This window comes from Triturus cristatus, chromosome 3_2 (genome assembly GCF_964204655.1).
Source record: "Triturus cristatus chromosome 3_2, aTriCri1.1, whole genome shotgun sequence".
NCBI classification, from domain to species: Eukaryota; Metazoa; Chordata; class Amphibia; order Caudata; family Salamandridae; genus Triturus; species Triturus cristatus.
This window is the reverse complement of record NC_140584.1, coordinates 831,904,617-831,925,754: the sequence shown is the minus strand read 5'-3', so window position 1 is coordinate 831,925,754 and position 21,138 is coordinate 831,904,617. Positions and strand designations below refer to the sequence as shown.

The 21,138-nt window shown below is 47.7% G+C and overlaps 1 protein-coding gene across 2 annotated transcripts in view; it reads left to right on the top strand.

The window, feature by feature from the left end:
* The window catches only part of CRPPA (CDP-L-ribitol pyrophosphorylase A), an 84,003-nt gene extending 63,096 nt beyond the window's left edge, over positions 1-20,907 (top strand). For both annotated transcript variants that reach the window (XM_085649071.1, XM_085649070.1), the window contains one exon: positions 19,272-20,907. In XM_085649071.1, coding sequence (XP_085505197.1) covers positions 19,306-20,586 — 1,281 coding nt within the window. In that variant the 5' untranslated portion in view covers positions 19,272-19,305 and the 3' untranslated portion in view covers positions 20,587-20,907. The remainder of the gene's footprint in view (positions 1-19,271) is intronic.
* The last annotated feature ends 231 nt before the right edge of the window (positions 20,908-21,138 follow it).

The window sequence follows — 21,138 nt, the reverse complement described above, 5'->3', positions numbered from 1 at the left end:
TCATGGCAGCACGGCTGCTTTGCATAGCCAATAGGTCTCGCATTTGGGACCTTTTTAAGTATTTAGTTATGCAACTGTTGCATGGCTAAACACTTATAAGGTCCCAAAGGCGAGACCTATTGGCTATGCCAATGCTTGTTTTAAATGCACACACGCGCTCTAAACGTACAGCATGCCCCACTTACTAGCTCTTGTGGGGACTTTGCGCTGGTCTCGTGTCTTCAGTGGCTCACTGCAGCACCACGCGGGGCTCCGTCTTGCTCATAGGAGCCCCGCCTGAAATCCTGCTTTGGCCGCACCATGCGGCATTCACGAAGGCAGGGTGGGCTCCCGTCGGACTTCTGCTTCTTTTTTGCCTTGGGCACTTTGGCGGTCCCCTCCCTGGGCCGCATGAGCCGCAGAGCACTCATTAAAGTACCGTGGCTTTTGAAGTCCGCACGCGCAGCCACTGGGCACGAGCCGCAGAACACGCGAAAGTTCCAGGTACAGCACATGCGCGGGCAGCCCTCGCCCTGCCAGGTCTCCTCCCCGGCCCGGATGTGGAGCTGCTTTCTGTTTTGCTTGTTTCTGTAGTAGCCTTCTGCTCTCTCCCTCACCCCTCCCCTCACTCCTGTTTACTCATTCCTCATTGTATCCCCTGCCTCTATCTCTGACTGTCTCGCTTTGCCCCCATCTCCCATTCCACGGGCTCTATCTGCATGGCTTTCTTCCTGTCGCCACTCCCTCTGCTCTGGTTTGGCTCAGCTTGTTCCTGTTCCCTCCCTCTGCCACGGCTTGTCATATAGGTTGTGTGGAGTAGACCTATATTTTCTTGGATAGTCCACTGGGTATGCCAGGTGGGATTAGGGGACAGGCACTCTGAGAAGGTCAAGGGGCGCTCTTATACTGGAAGTCAGGGGGTGCTCTAGGTTGCGGTTTTATTTATAGTGTGCCGATCTGGTGTAGCAGCACCCTGATGAAAAGGGCAGGGTTCTGAATCCGATATTGCTCATACCAGTGCCCGGTATGCCCTCACCAGCTGCTGTCACACTGGCAGGATGAATATGGTACAAAGCCAGGTGCAGGACATATCGCGCAGCACTCACTTCCTCTGCAGGAGGGGTCTCAGCGGATCTGCCATCGTGCGCTCTCTCCCTCTCCCCAGGACGAGTGCAAGGGGCTGGGCCGCGCGCAGTCACAGCGGGGTGGGTGTATTGAGCTGCACAGTCCCTGCCCTACCCGGCTGAGGGAAGTTTTGCCACCATTTTGCAGCGCTTTCACTTCTCAAACTAAGTCGACTGACTCGGAAGATGTTTTCTTTACTTTTTAAAGCAGACAGGAATAACTGCAAGAATATTTCAACATTATCGGGCAATAAAATTGAACTGCTTCTGTTGCATTGCCATACGAACGCATGACGTAATTGATTATGCCTGTCCTTGTGGAAACTGAGAAATATAATATTTGCTCATTTTGTTTTAGGAATTCTGACGGCTTCGAATTAACTATTGATTTGCTCGGTTTCCGTTTTAAAATGTGCCTTAAAAGAGGGTGGCCTATGTTACTTTCTTAGAAGGGGCGGACCAAAAGACTAACTGAGTATTCCAGACCGCTTTGGGAAGAATGCCCCCTGCAGTCACTAAATGTGGGCACCGTCTTGAAATGGAAATTTGTACATTCAGGTTACAATAGGAGTATTTTCTTTAAACCGAAAGCTTCTTTTTAAATTTATTTTGTCATCTTACGATGCGCAAATTGCACCCAACCGGGCTTTAAAGCGCTGTAAACTGGAGAGGCGTGAGATCACTGTGGTGTGAATGCACAGCTGGTAAGTTCTCGGATTGCTTAAGTGTAGCAGTACCATAGTTTCAGTGCGGTCATGAGTGACATCCAGCTGCCAAATGTGTGACACTTTGAGTGACACTTTTTCGTGAGTAAAACCTAGCAATAAAATGCATAGAAAGTGATAAATATCAGAAATGACACCCCTTTGAGCACAAAGAAGCTCTACAAATATGCTAAAACTGCAGCAAAACCCCCTGAAATGGAAGGTCATTTGTATTTTTTAATGTCTGAAAAATAGATAATAAAGAAAAATATGCCTGTTGTCAGTCTAACTTAATCTAACTGGAAGGGCAGCCTAGTACCGTTAATACACATGCTGCTGAGAAATCAGATGAGTGACTGCACTACTAATATAACAAGCATTTGCAATGCAATAGGTCTCGCATTTATGCATATAACAATGCCTTTTATTTTTATTTTTAGAACATAAATAAAAGGCATTGTCATTTACAATGCCAATAGCTAAAACTTGCAAGACCTATTGCATTGCAAATGCTTGTTAGTAGTGTGTGTTTTATGCCTCTTCCTCTTGGATTCTTGTGTATCTCGTCTAGGAGTGTTAATCTGAGTAGGTTTTCGTTGTGGGAATGTTGGATATATCCTTTCGCCCCCAAGTGCTGTTAATAGTGGTTCCTGGACTTTTATTGCCCAATTCTTTTGCTGACTCCCTGGGCATTTTTTTTACTATGTATAGTTTATTGCAGCATCAAAGAATCCTGTGTACAGCATTCCTTGGTGTTGCTATTAGAAGAGATTGGTGATTTACCCTTTTGCCCCTATGTGTAAACTCAGCCGCAGAGATTTGTACTTGGGTGATCACATATCCCCAGATTTTTAATTTTCTCTAGGCCTCTTTCCTATTAGTGTTTAACAGGGTGTTAACTATGCTCTTTTGAAAGCAGGGTTTTACCTGTTTTTGAGTAGCATTTTTCTTGCAGTTTTTCTTCTTCAGATTTGTGAAATATTCAAAATAATCCATTGAATTTGAGCAGTTGTGTCATAGTCTCAGTAACTGGCCATAGAGAAGAGCGTCTCTTGGACTTCTCTGGTGAAAACTATTGTATCTGAGCAGACTATTATTGTTGTTCGGTTTGGAATATAGTGTTGTGGCCAACAAGCCATTCTCAGTTTTTACTTAGACTTCCAGGAAATCAATCCTGTACTTACAACTCTTTTTTCTAATTGTAAAATCAGTATTTCTGTCATGTAGCCACAAAGACAATTGTTGTAGTCCAAATGGTTCTCCAGTCCATCTGCAAAAAATAACATCTGTATATCTTAACTAGATAGTAATAGTATGGGTGAATGGCTACTTGGAGTAGAAGTTGATGAAGAGAGAGGAAGCGCACTCGTGTTAAATCAATGTACTTTCGGTAAGCGAGGTATGGGTGCAGACGAGTAGATCCCCCTGAGTAGGGATGAGAATACTGTGAAAGCACGTTCTGGTAGGAAGCGTGTCACTCGAATTGCACTCCGATGGAGAAATTAATCAAGCGAAGGTCGTTTTCTGTATTTCATAGGTTTATTCAATTCACATGTATGTAGTCATTCCTTTGAAAAGGTATCGTTTTCACTGAAGGTTAAACATCACAAACGAGTATATTGGAATTCATAACTCGATGTAGCCCAATGCATTTCGGGCCAATGCGGCCCTTCGTCAGGGGCAGCACTAAAAGGGAGGATACAAGGGAACAGCTTTTACTCAATACAGTAATGTCAATCGGCAATCAATCTAAAGAGCGGTAAGCATAAATCAACAATCCAAATTAGCGGGTTAGATGTCAATAAAGCAAGCAAGAATGTGAACAAGGTTTGAATATTGTGATTTAAGGAACACGGTGGTGCGTAAACAAGTACATTGTATTATGCCAAAGTTTAAGAAAGTAAACTGAAGTCACGAGCGTGGGTGATAAATCCTGTGGAATGAGTGAAGTGTGTTAAAATAGATTGCATGCGAACGTAAAAAAATAATATAAAGAAACGGTGTAGATCAAGGTTAAACAACGTGACGGGAAAACAAGGCAAGTACGCGTTCTCATAGTTGAGAAAAGTGCAGAGATAGACAAACTATACGGAGAGTTTCAAGAAAGTCAAAGATGAAAGGTGATGGAAAAGTTTAAGAGCCAGGTGAAAAAGAGAGCCAAAGGTGTGTAAATAGACAAGGTGGGTGTAGAACGGCACAGTTATAGAGGAGCGAGGCGGTGTCGGCAATGGCGTACACTACTTACGTGATGCTGGGTTAAAGTCGATCAAGACAAAGTGGTCAAAGGTGCCGGTGTGTCAGCAAGTCAGTAAACTGTGAAACGCGCGCGGTTTTAAAGGGTGTCAGGTGATCGTAATCACTAATCAGATACTGGAGGCCTCGTAGCCAATCGTCTACATTAGTACTGGTAAATGTGTCGTCCAACGTGTAAAGAGCCGATAGGTTTATCGTGAATGGTAGAGTCCAATCAAAACAGAGGAATACAAGCCTGTTACGAAGTAACGGCGGCTGTGTAGCTGCGTGTAAAGAGATACGTAAATGGTAGGAAGAGTGTACAGGATCAATAAAAGGTATACGAAAAGTCAAAAGGAATGTTGAAAACAGAGAAGTGAAAAGACGCAAGTGTATAGACAAGCGTAATCTGGAAAAAGGTGGTAAAGCCAATGGCGAAAGGAATAATGACAGTGTGTTAATAAGACTGATAGTAAGATAGTATGGAGAAAACATGTGAAAGTGTAGGCGGGGTGAATAGGGGAACAAAGCAAGAAGGTATGACACATAGTACAATGGTAAGCACAAACACACACAATTACAAAATAGACTAAAGAATATTGGTAAACAGTACTAGTGGATGGTAATAACAAGTGCAATAAAGTGGTTTGGCAAAAATAAATGACAATGATAAAACATCAGGGAATACAAGGTAGTGGGGTCCCGGGTCTCATGGGTGTATACCCATATGATTCATATCGAGGTGTATTCTGAAAACTGAAAAAAGGTCAGAATCAAAGCGCATTACAAGAAGCAACCTAGATCATAACGATCATTGAGTCCTTTAGGATGAATCGAATCAAGTTTGTTGATCCAAAAGACTTCACGTTGTAATAGATGTTTTTTTTTTTTTTTTTTTTTTTTAAACTTTATTTATGAAATTTGAGCGACCATACATCATAAGCAAGTTACATCAATGGGTTCATATGGCAGTGGGAAGCAGTACAAAGGTGACAAGGAGCAGCACAGCAATCATCACTAACACAAGATATCAATAACTCAGGATCGCATTTTAAGTCCATAATAACTGTGCAGTGCGCTGCAAATCAGACTCCCCCTGGCGGAGCCGCAATTCTAATCTCTCACGCCTCAGCACCGGGCAATTGGAAGACACTCTCCACGAGCCTAAGGGCCGCTGCACTTAACGGCCAGCCATTCGCATCTGCAATGGAGCACACCATTCACCGCGGGCTCTCCGCATGTCATGAGGGATTGTCCCATATGTAGCTATGGGATCGCCTCATCCCCCCCCAGCATTCTCCCCTTCTAACAAGGAGCAAGTCAGTGGAGCCCAAATGTCAGTTGGTCGTGAAGCAAGTGGTAAAAGTTCAGAGTACGTGTTAATTTGTTCCTGGCAATAAACAATATCCCGCATCCAATCCTTAAATTTGGGGGCCCTGCCTCTGCCCCATTTACATGCAACTCGTCTTTTAGCAAGTAAGAAGGCCAGTGCAACGAATTTGCGGTGCGCGGCTTGTATGGGCTCCACATACCCTAAGAGGGCAAGGACAGGGGAAGGCTCTATCTCCGAATTGATCATTTTGGAAACCGCTGTAAAGATCTGACGCCAATAACGTTGCACCGCCTCACATGCCCACGCCAAGTGGAGGAAGTCTGCCCCAGGAGCATGACACCGTTCGCACCTATCATCCTCCCGGAGTCGGTATTTGTGCAACTTGACAGGAGTGTAATACAACCTGTGAATATATTTATAATGTATTATTCTGAATCTGCTACTAGAAGAAATACGCTCCGTTTGTTGAAGGCAGAACTCCCACTGTTTGTCCGTCAGTGGGATCTGCAGTTCCAGATCCCATTTCTCCCGAGCAGCAAGAGGCGGCGCGTCCACCAGCGATCGCACCGACCCATAAATCTTGGAGACCAACTTGGCAGGGGTCTCGTCCCGAAGGGCACGCTGCAGCGGTGTCACCTCTGGCGGCTCCCGTGGGAAATCGGGCGTGAGTGCCTTAAGCCCCTGCCGGAGCCGAATATACAAAAACACCTCAAGGGGAGAAGGTTGGATGCCCCCATAGAGGTGCTCCATAGAACGGAACGTGCCATCATGGTACAAGTCCCCCCATGTCTTAACGTGGATAGCATGGGCCAATTTCTGAAACCCTGCCTCCTGCAGCAGGGGCATGGCAGGGTGGTAGACAAGCGGCAAGAGCGGCGCATATACCATATTTAGGCCCAGCTTAGCTGTTATTCGCTTCCAGGCCGTCACCGTACTTGCCACTGTCGTGGGCGGTGCATCTGCCCCCGTTACTGGAGCGTACAATGCGCCTTCTATGGGGATCGGATGCGCCAACCAGTGTTCGGCCGCAAGCTGGGGCATGTATCGGGGCTGCCGTATCCAGAAATAGGCGTAGTGCGCCTGCGCCGCTTGAAAGTACAACTCAAAGTCCGGGACGCCAAACCCGCCCTGCACAAACGGCCTAGTGAGGACCTCCCATTTGAGTCGAGGAGACTTCCCGCCCCAAACCAAGCTAATAAGCTCCGAGCGCAGAGTCCGGAAGAAGAAACTGCCCGGGTAAAAGGGGATGTTCAGGAAGAGATACAGCAACTGCGGCAGGATTACCATTTTAACCAACGACACCCGACCCGCCATAGAAAGGGGGAGCGTAATCCATCGAGTTATGCAGTCTGTAATACGGGTCATCTTCGTGCCATAATTGGCCCTCATCAGTTCCTCCCTGTTTTTCTCAATGTGTATACCTAAATAGGTGAAATCCCCCTCGCACCAGGCTAGAGGGTACTCCAGCGTAAACCGTCTAGTAGACGCCGTAAGCGGGAAAACCCGAGACTTGCTCCAATTGATCTGAATTCCCGAGAGCCTGCCAAACCTGATGAACTCCCTAAGAATCGGGTGAAGGTTATCACAGGGATCACGAATATATAGAGTAATGTCGTCCGCATACAGAGATATCAATATCTGTCTTTGGAAACACCGCATCGCCTTATCCTTATGATGCTGCCTGAGCCGCGCCGCGAGCGGCTCCATGGCGATAGCGAACAACAGGGGCGACAGGGGGCAACCCTGTCTAGTGCCCCTGGTGATATGAAACGCCTCAGACAGTTTCCCGTTCACCAGCACTCGGGCCCTGGGGGATATGTACAAGAGCCTAATCCAAGAAATAAAGATGAGGGGAAACCCCATCAATTCCAGAACCCGAAATACATAATCCCACTCGAGCGAGTCGAAAGCTTTCGTGGCATCAAGGAAGACGGCAGCCATCGGGAGATCGTCATGTACGGCATTCAGAATCGAGAAAAAAGTACGTAGGTTATGGGATGTTGCCCTTCCGGGCACGAACCCCGCCTGGTCAGGGAGGATTAGGTTAGGGAGGAGTAAGTTAATGCGGGTAGCAATCAGTTTAGCAAGTATTTTTACATCGCAATTGAGCAGTGAGAGGGGTCGGTATGAATCACATTGGTCAGCAGCTTTACCAGGCTTGAGGAGCGAGGTAATGAGGGCCATACGCATCGAAGGGGGCAGATGGCCCACCTCTAGAGCATCTTCATACACTTCGCGAAGGACCGGCGCCATAAAATCGATGTAAGTCTTATAGAATTCGATTGGGATCCCATCAAGGCCTGTGGCTTTGCCCGATTGCATATGCATAATAGCCTCCCGCACCTCATCCAATTCAAAAGGGGAGCTTAAAAACGCCCGTTGCGTATCACTAAGCCATCCCAAGGAGACATCCCCCAAATAGTCCTGCAGGTGCAGATCCCCAGCCCTGGTCGATGTATATAAGTGGTGATAATGCTCAACAAATGCGTTAAGAATGAGCGTGGTATCTCTGTACACTGCACCGTTCCTGCCTTCAATTTCCAATATAGTATTTGGCGGGCGCGTCAGTCGCATCGTCGCTGCCAGGGCTTTCCCTGGCCGTTCGCCTTCGCCATAGCGGCGAGCTATCCAGTGTTTACCCCTAAATTTCACTTCCCGATCGGCTTCAGTCATATATTCCGCTATCTTTTCACGGATACGCGCGAGCGTGGCATCTTCAGGGTTGTCGGCCAGCGACACCTCAAGCGCCCCAAGTTCACTCTCCAGAGTACGCAGGCGGGCTAATATGGTTTTGAGAACGCCTGACCCCTTAGCGATGCACACTCCCCGTATGGTAACTTTAAAAGCGTCCCATATGGTTCCGACCTCAGTCACGGAATCTTTATTGCGCTCAAAGAACTCCAAACATTCCTCCCGTAACTCCTCCTGAAATACAGTATCTAGCAGCATCATGGGCTGCAGGCGCCAAGAAGTCACAGGGGGGCCCAGGTCCGCCGCCCGCAATGTGACGCGGGTCGGCGAATGATCAGAGAACGTGCGTGGGAGATGGTGTGCATGTTCAAGCACCGCATGAAAATGAGGGGAGATAAAAACATAGTCAAGCCGTGCCCATGATTTTGCTTGTGCCGTGAAGTGTGTACCTTCACGCGCGTCCGCATGCAGGTGCCGCCACGTGTCAATTAAGTTATGATCAGCCAATGCTTCCAACAGGTTCGCACGCGCCTTAGTGTAATGGTGCGGGGCCGGGTGGGATCTGTCCCTAGACGGATCTAGTGTGGTGTTGAAGTCCCCCCCCCAAATAAGCTGTCTCGGGCCCACGCCCACAATTGCCGCATTGAGGTCTGTAAAGAAATGCGGGTCATCTATGTTGGGGCCGTAACAACAGACCAGGGTAACCGCCACATGTCCCAGCCTACCCCACATTAGACAGTACCGCCCCTGAGTGTCACTTTTAGTGCCCTCCATACTGAAGGGCGTTCCCTTCTTTATCAATATCGCCACACCCCTAGAGTACGAAGAGTAGGAGGAGAAGGCAGCAATTGCCGCCCATCTGCCAGCAAAGGGGTGGCTGGCTTGCACTCTGAAGTGGGTCTCTTGGAGAAAGGCAATATGTATGACATGGCGGTCTAGATAGGAGAGTATCTGTCTCCGCTTTCGCGGGTCTCCCAGACCCCTAACATTCCACGTCAGGATATTTAAGGCCGAATCTACTCGTGTCATGGGGACAATAAAGGAGTAAGATAGTGCTGCAACAGGGGAGGGCCCCCCACGCAACCATAAATATACATGTTTAACCGCAGTGTCGCCCCAGCATCAGAGCAGCGCCACCACCTGTGTCCCATATGTCTGCAGTTACCTCCGCCAGACCCCACGTGAATAAGTGTGGGAGGGGCCGGCTCCAAGAGGGGGTCCCCCAACACGCCACCAGCAGGTGCACCCATAATCTTCAAAAAAAACCTCACATTGATGTTGGTCGCGTACAACAGTGCAATAACATATTCAAACATTCCCATCCCCCCACCCCACATCTTGAACATTTCCAATATAATTCCCGTAACCTTCTGAAGAACATGGCCTACCGGCAACGTATCTAAGTCATTCTCATACTGCACTGGAAAGCGCACCTCCCCGCTACACCCAGTGTCAGCCGCCCTGCATAACCACCATTCCCAAGCATTTTGATCTAAAGTTTTGGCCAGGGTCGTCACACACAATCGTTCTGTCCCAGTCGTCCAGCAGCTATCTACAAGAGATTCCTCATTATTCCGAGCATGCCAACTCCTACCACAGTCCTCAGGCGCGGGCATATCAGGGCGGCCCGGGCTAGTAAGCTCCAGGGCCCTCGCTCCAATCCCCTCCCATTCACCCCCCGAATGTAGGACAGATAGCCCCGTACACCCCATGACCCATCAATGAGCGTCCCTACCTGATCGCTGCCGAAGGCCATAGTCACAAACAGTGTGTGCAGCAGGGGTCCCCGCCAGTGCCAATCCCTCCGCCCGGGCAAAGTTGCCCCGGTAGAAGCGAGGGCAGCGGGAGAGACCAGGGCCGTCACGTGCATCCCTACCCCACCCCCAACCCACTGAAGCAACCCCAACTTGCCAGAATCCCCTCCCCTCCCCCCACCCATAACTCCCCACCTAAAGCTCAACAGGAGCAACACAGTCAGTGTAAGCAATGGGGTACACCCCATGGGGTCCGTCCAGAGTGCGCCCATATCCACCCCCAACGGCCCATCCCCCTTACAACAGGGGAAGGCGCGGGGAGGTGGCGCCTGGAATACGTTACCAACCGCTGTCCCACATCCGACCAAAGTAGTTCCAAACAGTCACAGCGTCTTCATGCTGGCATGTCCCTTAGGCTTGCATCTGTATTAAGCATATGACAATAGTTCCTGAGTTCGCAGATCCATCTAGCAAAAAAACACACCCACATAGCTAGTGTTCATCTTCACGATCTTCCTCGCCACCAGCAGACCTCTCTGTACGCCCATTCTTCAGAGCCTTAAGAAACTCCTCTACCTGCTGCGGGTTTGTAAAGAAGTGCTGCCGTGCTTGGTGGGTAATTCTCAGTTTCGCCGGGTAGAGTAGTGCATAATCAATTTGTCGGGCCCGCAGTTTCTTTTTAACATCGAGAAATTTACGCCGCTGTTCTTGCACGATAGGCGTGAAGTCTGGGTAAACGGTAAAGTTGACCCCATCACACGAAAGTGTCTGAGCCGTGCGAGCCGCTCGCAGCGCTGTGTCCCGGTCTCTATAATTTAATAGCCGTGCAATGATGGGTCTTGGAGGAGCTCCCGGTTTCGGCCGCGGCCCAAGAGAGCGGTGTGCCCTCTCGACGATAAATTGCTTAGAGAAAGCGTCGGAACCAACGGCGGCCAGGAGGATCTTTTCCACGTAGTCTTCCATGCGCCCTGTATTGGTGGACTCCGGAATCCCTACCACGCGGATGTTATTGCGGCGGCTACGGGCTTCCAACTCCTCATTCTTTGCTGCTATAAGTCTCAAGACATTATCCATTCTTGAAAGCTGCGTGGTGTGGGAGGCTGTGGTATCGTCGTTATCGGATATCCTCCGCTCAGTTTCCGCAATCCTCTCTTCATGGATATCTATTTTCTGCGCGATGGCGTCCATTCTGGACGATAGCCGGTCCACTTTATCCACGATTGTAGCAAAACCTTGCTTCATCTCTTGCATCAGGTGTTGTAGGTCTGTGGCCGGAGAGGAGGAACTCGCCTCGGGCGCGGGCGAGCCCTGGGTGCCTCCCGGGTCCTGCGCACCCCGCACCCCTCTCTTGGTCGCCGGGGGGTCAAACGTGAGCTTAGGCTGCCGGCTGTCCTGCTTGCCCATCTTGGGTGCTGACACAGGTCTCAGTATGCTGGCTTCTGCTATCCTCAAGGGCACAGGTGGGCCCAGAAGTCCCGGACAGCACACAGCGCGACCTCAGTGATGAGTACCAGGCCACCGGCGGGTCCGAACCAGCCACCCCCGATCAGGGAGCAAAAGGCAGGTAAGAGGCGTCCACCACCACAGCCCCCAGAGGAAGACCGGCCGCCGGAACCCTAATATCCGCAGATGCCGTGGCAGGCAAATGAAGCTAGATGCAGGGTGCAGGGCCGCGGTGTCCGTAGCGTGGCGCCTCCCTCGAACCTCCAAACAGCGGGCCGGTACACGGGAGAGCGGCCAGCCAGGTACCGGCATACAAGAGATGAGCCCAGCTCTCGTCGAGTCTCAGTAGATGGCCCCGAGGCGGCGAGTCTCCGAGTCCCCCTCACAGGCCCGGGCACCACACAGCTGCCCACCCCGTCGGGTGGGCGCAGTCTCGGACACCTTCTCGTCCTCCTCCGGCAGCAGGGGGGAGGGGGGGAGCGCGCACCAGATCCCCGATGCGCGAGCCAGCCCCCCACCTCCACGGGCCCTCAGCACTGGCTTTCGTGATAGCGGGTCGGCCAGACCAGGGCAGGGTACACCGCCATACACCCTGCCCGCTACCCTTCTAGCAGGTCGTATCTCGTCGTCACTGCTCCAGAGGAGGGGGGGGGAAGCGGGGGGGGGGGCAGATTCACCAGAGCACACTGTCCCTCAGCACCCGCCGCACGCCCCGGCCCCCACCTCACCGTTTCAAGTATGCCTCTCCCGCGGATGGCGCCGTTCCTCACAGGGCCCCGGGTGCACCGATAATCCTCGTGCAGCAACGTGGCTCACTGCAGGGAGGTAGTGTACGGCTGCGCCTCTCCCTCTCTTAGCGACCTCTCCGCCATCCGCACAGTCTTCAAGGTGCCGCCAGCGCGGGTCCCCAGCACGGCCCACTTGCCTCGTGGTGAGCCTCGGACTTGCGTGGATCACACGCCGGGCGGCTCGCTCCGCCCCACGTCTGCTAAGCTCCCCTTCCGGCTACCGCCGCCGCTTACTCCGCCGAGGCTGGTCGCACAGGGCTCCAACTTGCACCAAAGCAGCAGCAGAACACCCTCAACAGCCACGGGTAGTTTCGGTCGCGGGAGCAGCGGCTTAAACAGGATAAATTACGGATTTGAGTTCCAGGCTGCAGGAGCCTCACAGCAGTGCGGCCATTCTGCGTGCGCGCTCTCTAGCGCCCAGACGTTGTAATAGATGTTGTGTATTATTTCGTCCTTTTATGATCGGTACTTGTTCGAGAATCAAAAAGCGTAGTTGACAGACATTATGTTGTAAACGATCAAAGTGGTTAGCAATGGGAGATTTTATCTGATGGGTACGTATGTTACTCTTGTGTTCGTTGAGACGAATACGTATTTTTCTCTCTGTCTTGCCAACGTAAACAAGCCCACAGGGGCATTTAAGTAGGTATATGACGTTCTGAGTATTACACGTGGCTGTTACGGTTAGGTTTATGGGAAAACCTTTGTGAGGGTGTGCAATCTTGTTACCCTTGATAATAGAATTGCAGTTTCCGCAGTTCAAGCAGGGGATGGTACCTTTGAAATCACTGGTGTGGAGATTTTTAGGCGTGGATAAAAGTTGTTTCAAGTTTTGAGATCTTTGGTATGCGAATCTGGGTTGTGAATCAAAGATGTGTCGAAAGTCTGGTTCATTGCTCAGAATCGGCCAATACCTTAACACAATTTTTTTGATTTGGTGGCTTCTTGTTGAGAATTTGGAGATGAACACTGATCTAGTTTCTTGTTGGACCTGTAGTTTTGGTTGAAGCAAATCCTGTCTGGTAGGAATGGCGGCTTTGGTAATTGCACTTTCCAAGATGGTAAGAGGATAGTTGCGTTTTTTGAATTTGTCTATGCAGGAGGTTTTACTAGATTCGTAGAGTTCATCTGAGCTGGCAATTCTTTTGAGTCGTAGCAATTGGGAGTACGGTAGATGTTTTTTTAGAGAAGGCTGATGAAAACTGTCATAATGTAATAGATTGTTCCTGTCAGTGGGTTTGGTGTATACTTGTGTGGTGAGTTGATTTCCAGTGTTGGTAACAAGAGTATCCAAGAAAGTTACTGACTCATGACTGATGTTATGGGTAAATTCGATTCGGTGATCCACTGTGTTGAGAATTTCAATCAGTTGATCCAGTAGGGTAGTCGGTCCTTTCCAAATGATGAAAAAATATCATCTATGTATCTTTTGTAAAGAATCAAGTTGTTTGTCCAGTCCACATTACTGAGAATATGATCAAGTTCGAAACGGTACATGTAGAGATTGGCGTACGTAGGCGCAGCACAATTGCCCATTGATGTGCCCGAGCATTGCATATAGTACGTTCCGGACCATTCGAAGTAACTGTGGTAGAGTGAAAAATGAATGAGTTCCATGAGGAATATATTCAGGTTATCAGGTTTATCGGTCTGAAGTAAAAATGATTCGATGGCTTCGAGTCCTTTGTCATGCGGAATTGATGTATACAATGACTTTACGTCGATTGTGGCCAATGTGATGTCAGGGGTGATTTGATTCTGTGTTGATTGTAAGATGTTTAGGAAGTCGGTGGTGTCCTTGATGTATGTTGACATGGATTGGACTAATGGTTGCAAATGTTTATCCAAGTATCTTCCCACCGGTTCATGAATTGAGTTTATTGTCGATACAATGGGTCTGAATGGAGGTTTAGTTGCATGTTTGTGGATTTTGGGTAACATGTATATATATGGAGTAGCCGGATCTTCCTTGATAAGAAATTTTTTGTCCTCATCTTTGATGGTGCCGTTTTCATGAGCGTTATTCACAATGATCTTGAGAATATTAGTGAATTCCTTGGTAGGATCTGATGGTATTGGCATGTAGATGTCGGAGTTTTGAACATGCTCGTTAACATTATCGTGGTAAAAGGTGGAATCCATGATAACTAGGGCGCCCCCTTTGTCAGCTTCTCTGAAGGTGATTTCGGGTTTGTTCGCCAGATGTTTGAGAGTATCATATTCTTTGCGTGTTAAATTGGCAAAAGTGCTTTTGGTATGGTAAGTGATCTTTTTGAGATCTTTTCTAACTATTGTTTCAAAAGCGTCTAATGCTTTGTGGCTGGATGGAGCCATAAATGTACTCTTGTTCCTTAAACCAAGTAACGTATTCTCGCGAGGTGTATCCGGTGTTTGGATAATGTTGTGAAAAAAGTGTTTCAATCTTAGAGATCTCATGAATTTAAAAAGACTGATTTCTGTTTCCAACTGGTTAGAATGGTAGGTGGGTACGAATGAAGTACCTTTTTGCAAAGTTTGTATTTGAAATTGAGTGAGAGTGTAGCCGGAAATGTTGATTACTAAGTTTTCTGACTGCGTGTACTTTTTGCAATGGTTTTGGACGTGGACTTTCCTCCTGGTTCTCCTGGTGGTTTTGGACCTGATCCTAAAAAATGTTGTCTATTGGCACTGGTTGAAGGTTCGTCACAGGCTGCTTGTAATGTTTCTGTTGATTCGGAAGTTTCCGTAGATGGTTTAGTGGATGCACTGGTTGAAGGTCTGATGTTGGTGGAAGAATCGTCAGAAGATGTAGCGTCTGACTCAAACGTACGACCTGTTTGTTTGCGTTGTTGTCTTCTTGTGGCGTAAACGTCGGCCCACGTGTAAACCTCTCCGAGTTTATAATCCACTGTGTCATGCTTAAATTTTCTGGTTTTTCTCTCATTGATTTCATTTGTATATGCATCTAGTTGTTTATTGATATCTGCTAATGTCACGTTCCAATCTGTGTCAGATAAATTTGTGGAAATGTCCTGTCTTAGGTCGTCTTGGAGTAGAAGGCCACATTGGATCCCGCTGAACTAAAAAACTATTGGCCTATCTCTTTGCTACAAGTACCTGCAAAGATCTTGGAGAAGGAACATCGTCTGCTTGATGGGTCCCAGCATGGGTTCAGAAGTGGCCATAGCCAGGAGACTGCTTTAACTTCTGCCATAAATGACATATGTATTCAAGTAGATGCTGGGTACACCGTGCTTTTCATTTTCCTAGACTTAACCGCGGTTTTTGATACCATCTCGCCTGTGAGGCTGGTTGGCTGTGTCAAAGAAATTGGAGTCAGAGGCTCCGCTCTGATGCTTTTGTCCTCATTTCTTACGGATCGGTTACAACTATTAAAACTGGATCACTTCTACTCTGACGCCACTCATACCTTTTGCGGAGTTCCACAGGGTTCATCATTGAGCCCAACCTTGTTTAACATCTATGTTGCTCTTTTGGCCAAGGTTATCAGATATTTTGGGCTGGAGGCACTGTCCTATGCGGATGACACACAAATTATTGTGTCAATTATCAACAGCATTAAGGCGTCCGCTGCAAATTTTAAGAGCTGCATGCAGGCTGTGGCCTCCTGGATGGTAGACCACTACCTGCGACTCAATGGGGACAAGACCGAAGTCTTGATATTTGGCAGCCAACAAACTATATGGTCCCACTCCTGGGGGCCTGAAATGCTCGGTTCATGCCCATGTCCAGCCTCAGCAGGAAAGAATCTTGGTGTCATTGTTGACAGCTCTCTCTCTTTTAACCCCCAGACCAACAGAAGAGTCTCCACCTGTTTTGGCATAATTGTGATCTTGAGGAAGATCTTTCCTTGTCTCTCATTTTCCTCCCGAAAGCAGGCAGCTGTGGCCCTGGTTCTGTCCAGATTGGATTATTGTAATGCGCTCTACCTGGACATCAATAAGGGCTCCATCCACAAACTACAGCTTGTACAGAATGCAGCTGCCAGACTTGTAATGGATCTTCCAAAATTCCACCCTGTTTTGGCATCCCTTCGTAAGCTTCACTGGCTTACCTTAGGAAAGAGAATTCTGTTCAAGGCCCTCTGCCTTGTCCATAAGACTCTTCACAACACTGGTTCAACGGTATCAAACGACTCTTCTTGCGGTATGTCCCTACCAAACAACTTCCGGTCTGCCAACAAAAACTTGCTGGTAGTTTCCAGGTTCAGGAGAGCCAGGTTGGGGTGGGGGGGGGGTGGGGGAGGCTTTTTCTGTTGCTGCCTCGAAGCTCTGGAATTCTCTCACTCTATCGATCTCTGGGCAAAACTCTCACCTTTTGTTCCGTATGGCTCTATAAACATGGCTCTTCACTCTTAATGGCCCTCTCTATGCTTCCTCCAACCTCTCGCTCTATCCATAGCGCCTTGATGCCCTTGGGCAAAGTTCACGCTCTGCAACACTACTATTTATTCATTCTGGATCAAAAGAGCATCCCATCATGGTAACCATGACTCGTAACCAAAAGTAGCCATTGAGTAAAAAATAATTTCTTGTGGGGGAAACTTTGTCAAGAGAAATAATGAGTAACTGGTCAAGGTATATCTGGAGTACTTCAAGTGCTTTGTTTTGAGGAATGTTTGTGTAGAAAGAAACCACATCCAGTGGAACCAAAATGTGTGCATCTTTCTCAAATGTGGTACCCTCAAGCCACCTGATGAAGTCTGTGGTATCCTGTATGTAGGTTTTTGTGGTGCTGGTGAAGTGTTTCAGGGAGAAATCCACATAATTTAGAGAGTGATTCCAAAACTGATTCACAGCCGCAGACTATGGGTGTTGCTCGGGGTTGTCAGAGGACATAGTACAGGAGTGTTTGCGATCATATCTTTTAGATTCTCAATTTCTTCGATGCCAATCCATCCTTGTGTTCGGCCTTTGTCCAGCAATCATGAGCTATCTTCCATTAATTGCTTTGCTGAATCTGCTCTTAACTTACGATTATATTCTTGGTCAGTGACCTGTCACGTCACAGTCCTTCATTTATGTAGTCTTGTTTGTTGAGGACCACAATGGCCCCCTACCCTTGCTGGCAGGTTTTACTATTATGCCATTCTTGTCCTTGAGTTCAGAAATAGTTTGCATCTCATACTTGGAGAGGCTGGATTTGTATCATTTTTACTTCTTTGCTAGTTGGTTGATTGGTGATTACGCTGCTCTTCTAAAGATGAGCACTTTCTCTAGCATCTCAGGGGATGGTGGCACAAAGGTAGATTTTGCGGAGACCCAAGTACATCATAATTTGGAAAGTATTATTTTTCTTTGAAATTCTTCTCTCTTTTTTCTTTTGAAAAGAACTCCATTAGCTTGATTTTACATTTAACAGAATCTGTTGATAATCAAGCAAATATCTGTCTGAAAACTCCGATACCGAGGTTTCATTGTTACGCCAGTCTTAGGATTCTTGTGACCGCGGAGGACGGTGTCCTAGGTTTTTCATGAAGCACCAGTTTTTAACACTTAAAAAGAGGTGACCTGAATGTCCCATTATTGTGATGCATTGACCCCTATAAAAAATTGACAGTGCTTTAAATATTTTGATAAGACTCACTGTCCCCAGTGTCAGAAAGAGCCTGTTTTTTTCCAGGCCTGGTGTTTCATTGAAACCTACGCTATCTGAGTTTTCAAAGAACCTTACATGATTGCTAAAGAAACACTCCAATCGAAATTCCCTTCCTGGCCACTGCTCCTTTGTTTTTCGGATTTAATTGAACAAAAAGAATAAATATTGAATAAAGCTGAATATATGAACATTAGTGATATATTATAGAAGTTAATTCTCTTTTTGTTTGTATGTTCACCCTCGCACATTAATCTACAAAAACAAATTGCTGTGCAGCAAATTTAAGATTAATCCTATTGATTTGTTTTCTTGAGACATGATTTTTACTCTTTGTACTTGAAACCAATTAAGAAAAGAGCAAGGGAGGCAACTTGTATATGTAATATTAATTTGGGATGAGCCTCCCTCTTGAGTGACAAGGATCCGCTCCCATTCACTCCCCTGGGACCACCATTGTGCAGACCTGGCTACTACCCCCTGCACTTTGTTCTGTGCCTAAATAATCAGTCACACTCATATCCCTCTCCCTCTCTCTCTCTCTCTCTCTCTCTCTCTCTCTCTCTCTCTCTCTCTCTCTCTCTCTCTCTCTCTCTCTCTCTCTCTTCTTCCCCCCCCCCCCACTCCCTCCTATTGAGAGATTTCAGAGATTGAAAAAGGGGTTTGGAGGCCAGTAGTGAGACTGGGCAACATATTGAGGGAAAATAAGACCTTCACCCCGTAACTAATACAAAATCTGCCACCAACAGCTAGTTACTTGTTTTGAGGGAACAAGAGCCAACCTTGACTGATTGGGGATAAACTTTGGTGTACTGTCAATCAGCGAAAACTAGGCTAAACAAAACTGCGGGCCTATTAGGATGGCGGGTGGACTTTAGTCCGCCTGCCACCCTAGCGGTGCTGGGACCGGCCGCTAGTGGTGCGTCGGTTCCGCACCAGCAGTTAGGATGCCACCGTGGCGGTGGCATCCTCTATTCCCAGCATTGTGCCGGGCGGTGCTGTACAATGCTGGGAATGCACGTTGTGCAATGTCATGCACCAGGTGACAGGCACCGCGTGGTGCCTGCCACCTTGTCCGTGACAATGTAGGGGGGTACCATAGGTACCCCATTGCGCACTCCCCACCCCCCCCCCCCCCAATAACCTGGGGGCCCGCAACAGGCCCCCGAACGCAAAATCCACATGCCTTTCTGTGGCGGCAACGCCAACTCCGTAGGCCTAGAGGGAAATGTCTCTATTTTTTGCTGTTCCTCCAAAGTACAATAATCTAAAAGTGCATAATACTTCTCAATTCCAACTACATAAAATATGTCCATCGTATGTTACCATTCCAAAGATGACAGTGAGTGACAGCATCTGTGTGTGGTGGACCTTGGGAAGGTCTCAGCCATTTCCTCATTACTTTAACATGAGTAAGAAAATATCTTCATTTGCTCCATTCTTCATTAATGAAAAATCGGATGGTGACCTGGAAAGCCTATTTATTTGTCCATTAAAAGAGGTCCTTCTAATATTAATATGTGCTTGCATTTCAACTGTATACTTGTCAATGTGAGAAATGTCTGGAAATTAGGGTTTAGTTGTACCTTTGAATAAACTGAATTTCTGCTGTTGTTTTTGTCATGCAGGTGTCAAAACAGTGCCACGTTCTTCACTCATCCAATGTCCTCTCCCAAACACGTTGGCAGTGGAAAGGTGGCAGGAATGGTAAAGCCACAAGTGGCAGTTGTGCTGCCAGCAGGAGGGTGCGGAGAGAGGATGGGCGTCTCCACCCCAAAGCAGTTCTGTACAATTCTGGGGAGGCCTCTCATCAGTTATACAATACAGGCATTTGAGAGAGTCCGATGGATAAAGGAGATTGTGGTGGTCGTGGCTGCCGAGAAAATTGACTTGATGCAGTCTATCATTCACAAGTATGGACACAAGCGGGTGACACTAGCAGAAGGTGGCACAGCACGACACCGATCAATACTTAGTGGACTGAAGATGCTGGTGCAGAGTGAATCTCCTGTTTCTCGACTCTGGCAGCCAGATGTGGTCATTATTCATGATGCTGTGCGGCCTTTTGTGGAAGAAGATATTCTTCTCAAGGTGACTGCAGCAGCAGATGAGCATGGAGCCGCTGGAGTAGTTCGCCCTTTGATCTCCACAGTCATTGCGTCTTCTGAGGATGGCTGCTTAGATTATTCACTCGAACGTGCCAAACACAGGGCTAGTGAGATGCCACAAGCATTCCAGTTTGATGCCATCTTCCAAGCCTACCTGCAGTGTAGTGACTATGAATTGGACTATGGTACAGAGTGCCTGCAGTTAGCATTGAAGTACTCTAGCATGCCTGCTAAGCTCGTGGACGGTCCTCCTGATCTCTGGAAAGTAACATACAGCCGGGACCTGTATGCAGCCGAGTCTATGATCAAGGATGGTCTCTCACAGCATGTCTGCCTGATCACAGACATGGAGGAAGATGTTGTTCAAGTTGGCTTTCTTTTTCACGAAACTCTGAAAACTCATGGAAAGCAGGTGAAGGGCATCTCACCCTCCATGTGCAAGAATGTTTCTCAACTGCAGTCCCTCTTCAACGACAAACCCTGCTACAATTTTATTTGTATAAACGCAAAAGAGTACAGTTTTGAAGACGCACAAAAGATGGTTGATCTTCTTGGAAGTAGCAGCCTTCCCATTTTATATCCTGTACTTCTATTTTCAGTTCACTTGGTTGGGCCGGAAGCTTCTCCTTTATGTTATAAATCTCAAGATCTTGCAGGTATCGGAGATCTGTCCCATGAAGCAATGAAGAAAAATATTTGGGTCTTCGGGCTTGTGATCAATTTTACAAAGATTGAACAGCAGCTTCAGCAGACTGTGTGCCGAGGTGCAGCTATTATCATGGCTATGATAAAAGATAGATGTGCTACACTGGCAGGGCAGTTGTTGGTAGCTTAAGTGCCTTCAGATGGATTTAGGGGTTGGTACTCTAAACTTCCATAGATGGTACATCTGCAGGTAGCCAGACCTCCTCCAGATGGGACAGCTGGTGGCATGATTCCTGGAGTGGGCATGACTACATTTGGGGGTTCTACCTGCACATGAGCTTGTTGACTGCACAGGGATTCCAAAATTACTGAACCTGAAGTGTTTTCCTTGTTTCCGAGCTTTAGTCACCCTAGTTGAATGAGTGCAGTGACTGCTACAGATTAAATCTGAATCTGAGGGATATGTTTCAGAGGTTGCGTGTATAAAGAATTCCTTACACAATTCCTCAAACACAGACCACTATCTGTTACTTCTGTGTGCAGTGTTTAAACATTCTAATGAATTTAAAATGGAACCTGTCACAGCTCATTAGAATTGATGATGTATAGAGCTCTTGTTCATGGCCGTATTGCATGAGACCTTGGCCTGTAAGCCTTGGGGGAGGAGTAGGTTTTCAGGACCTTCTGAAAGCCGGAGGTATTCATTATCTCTTGTGTAGGTGCTCTGGGAGAGAGTGCCATT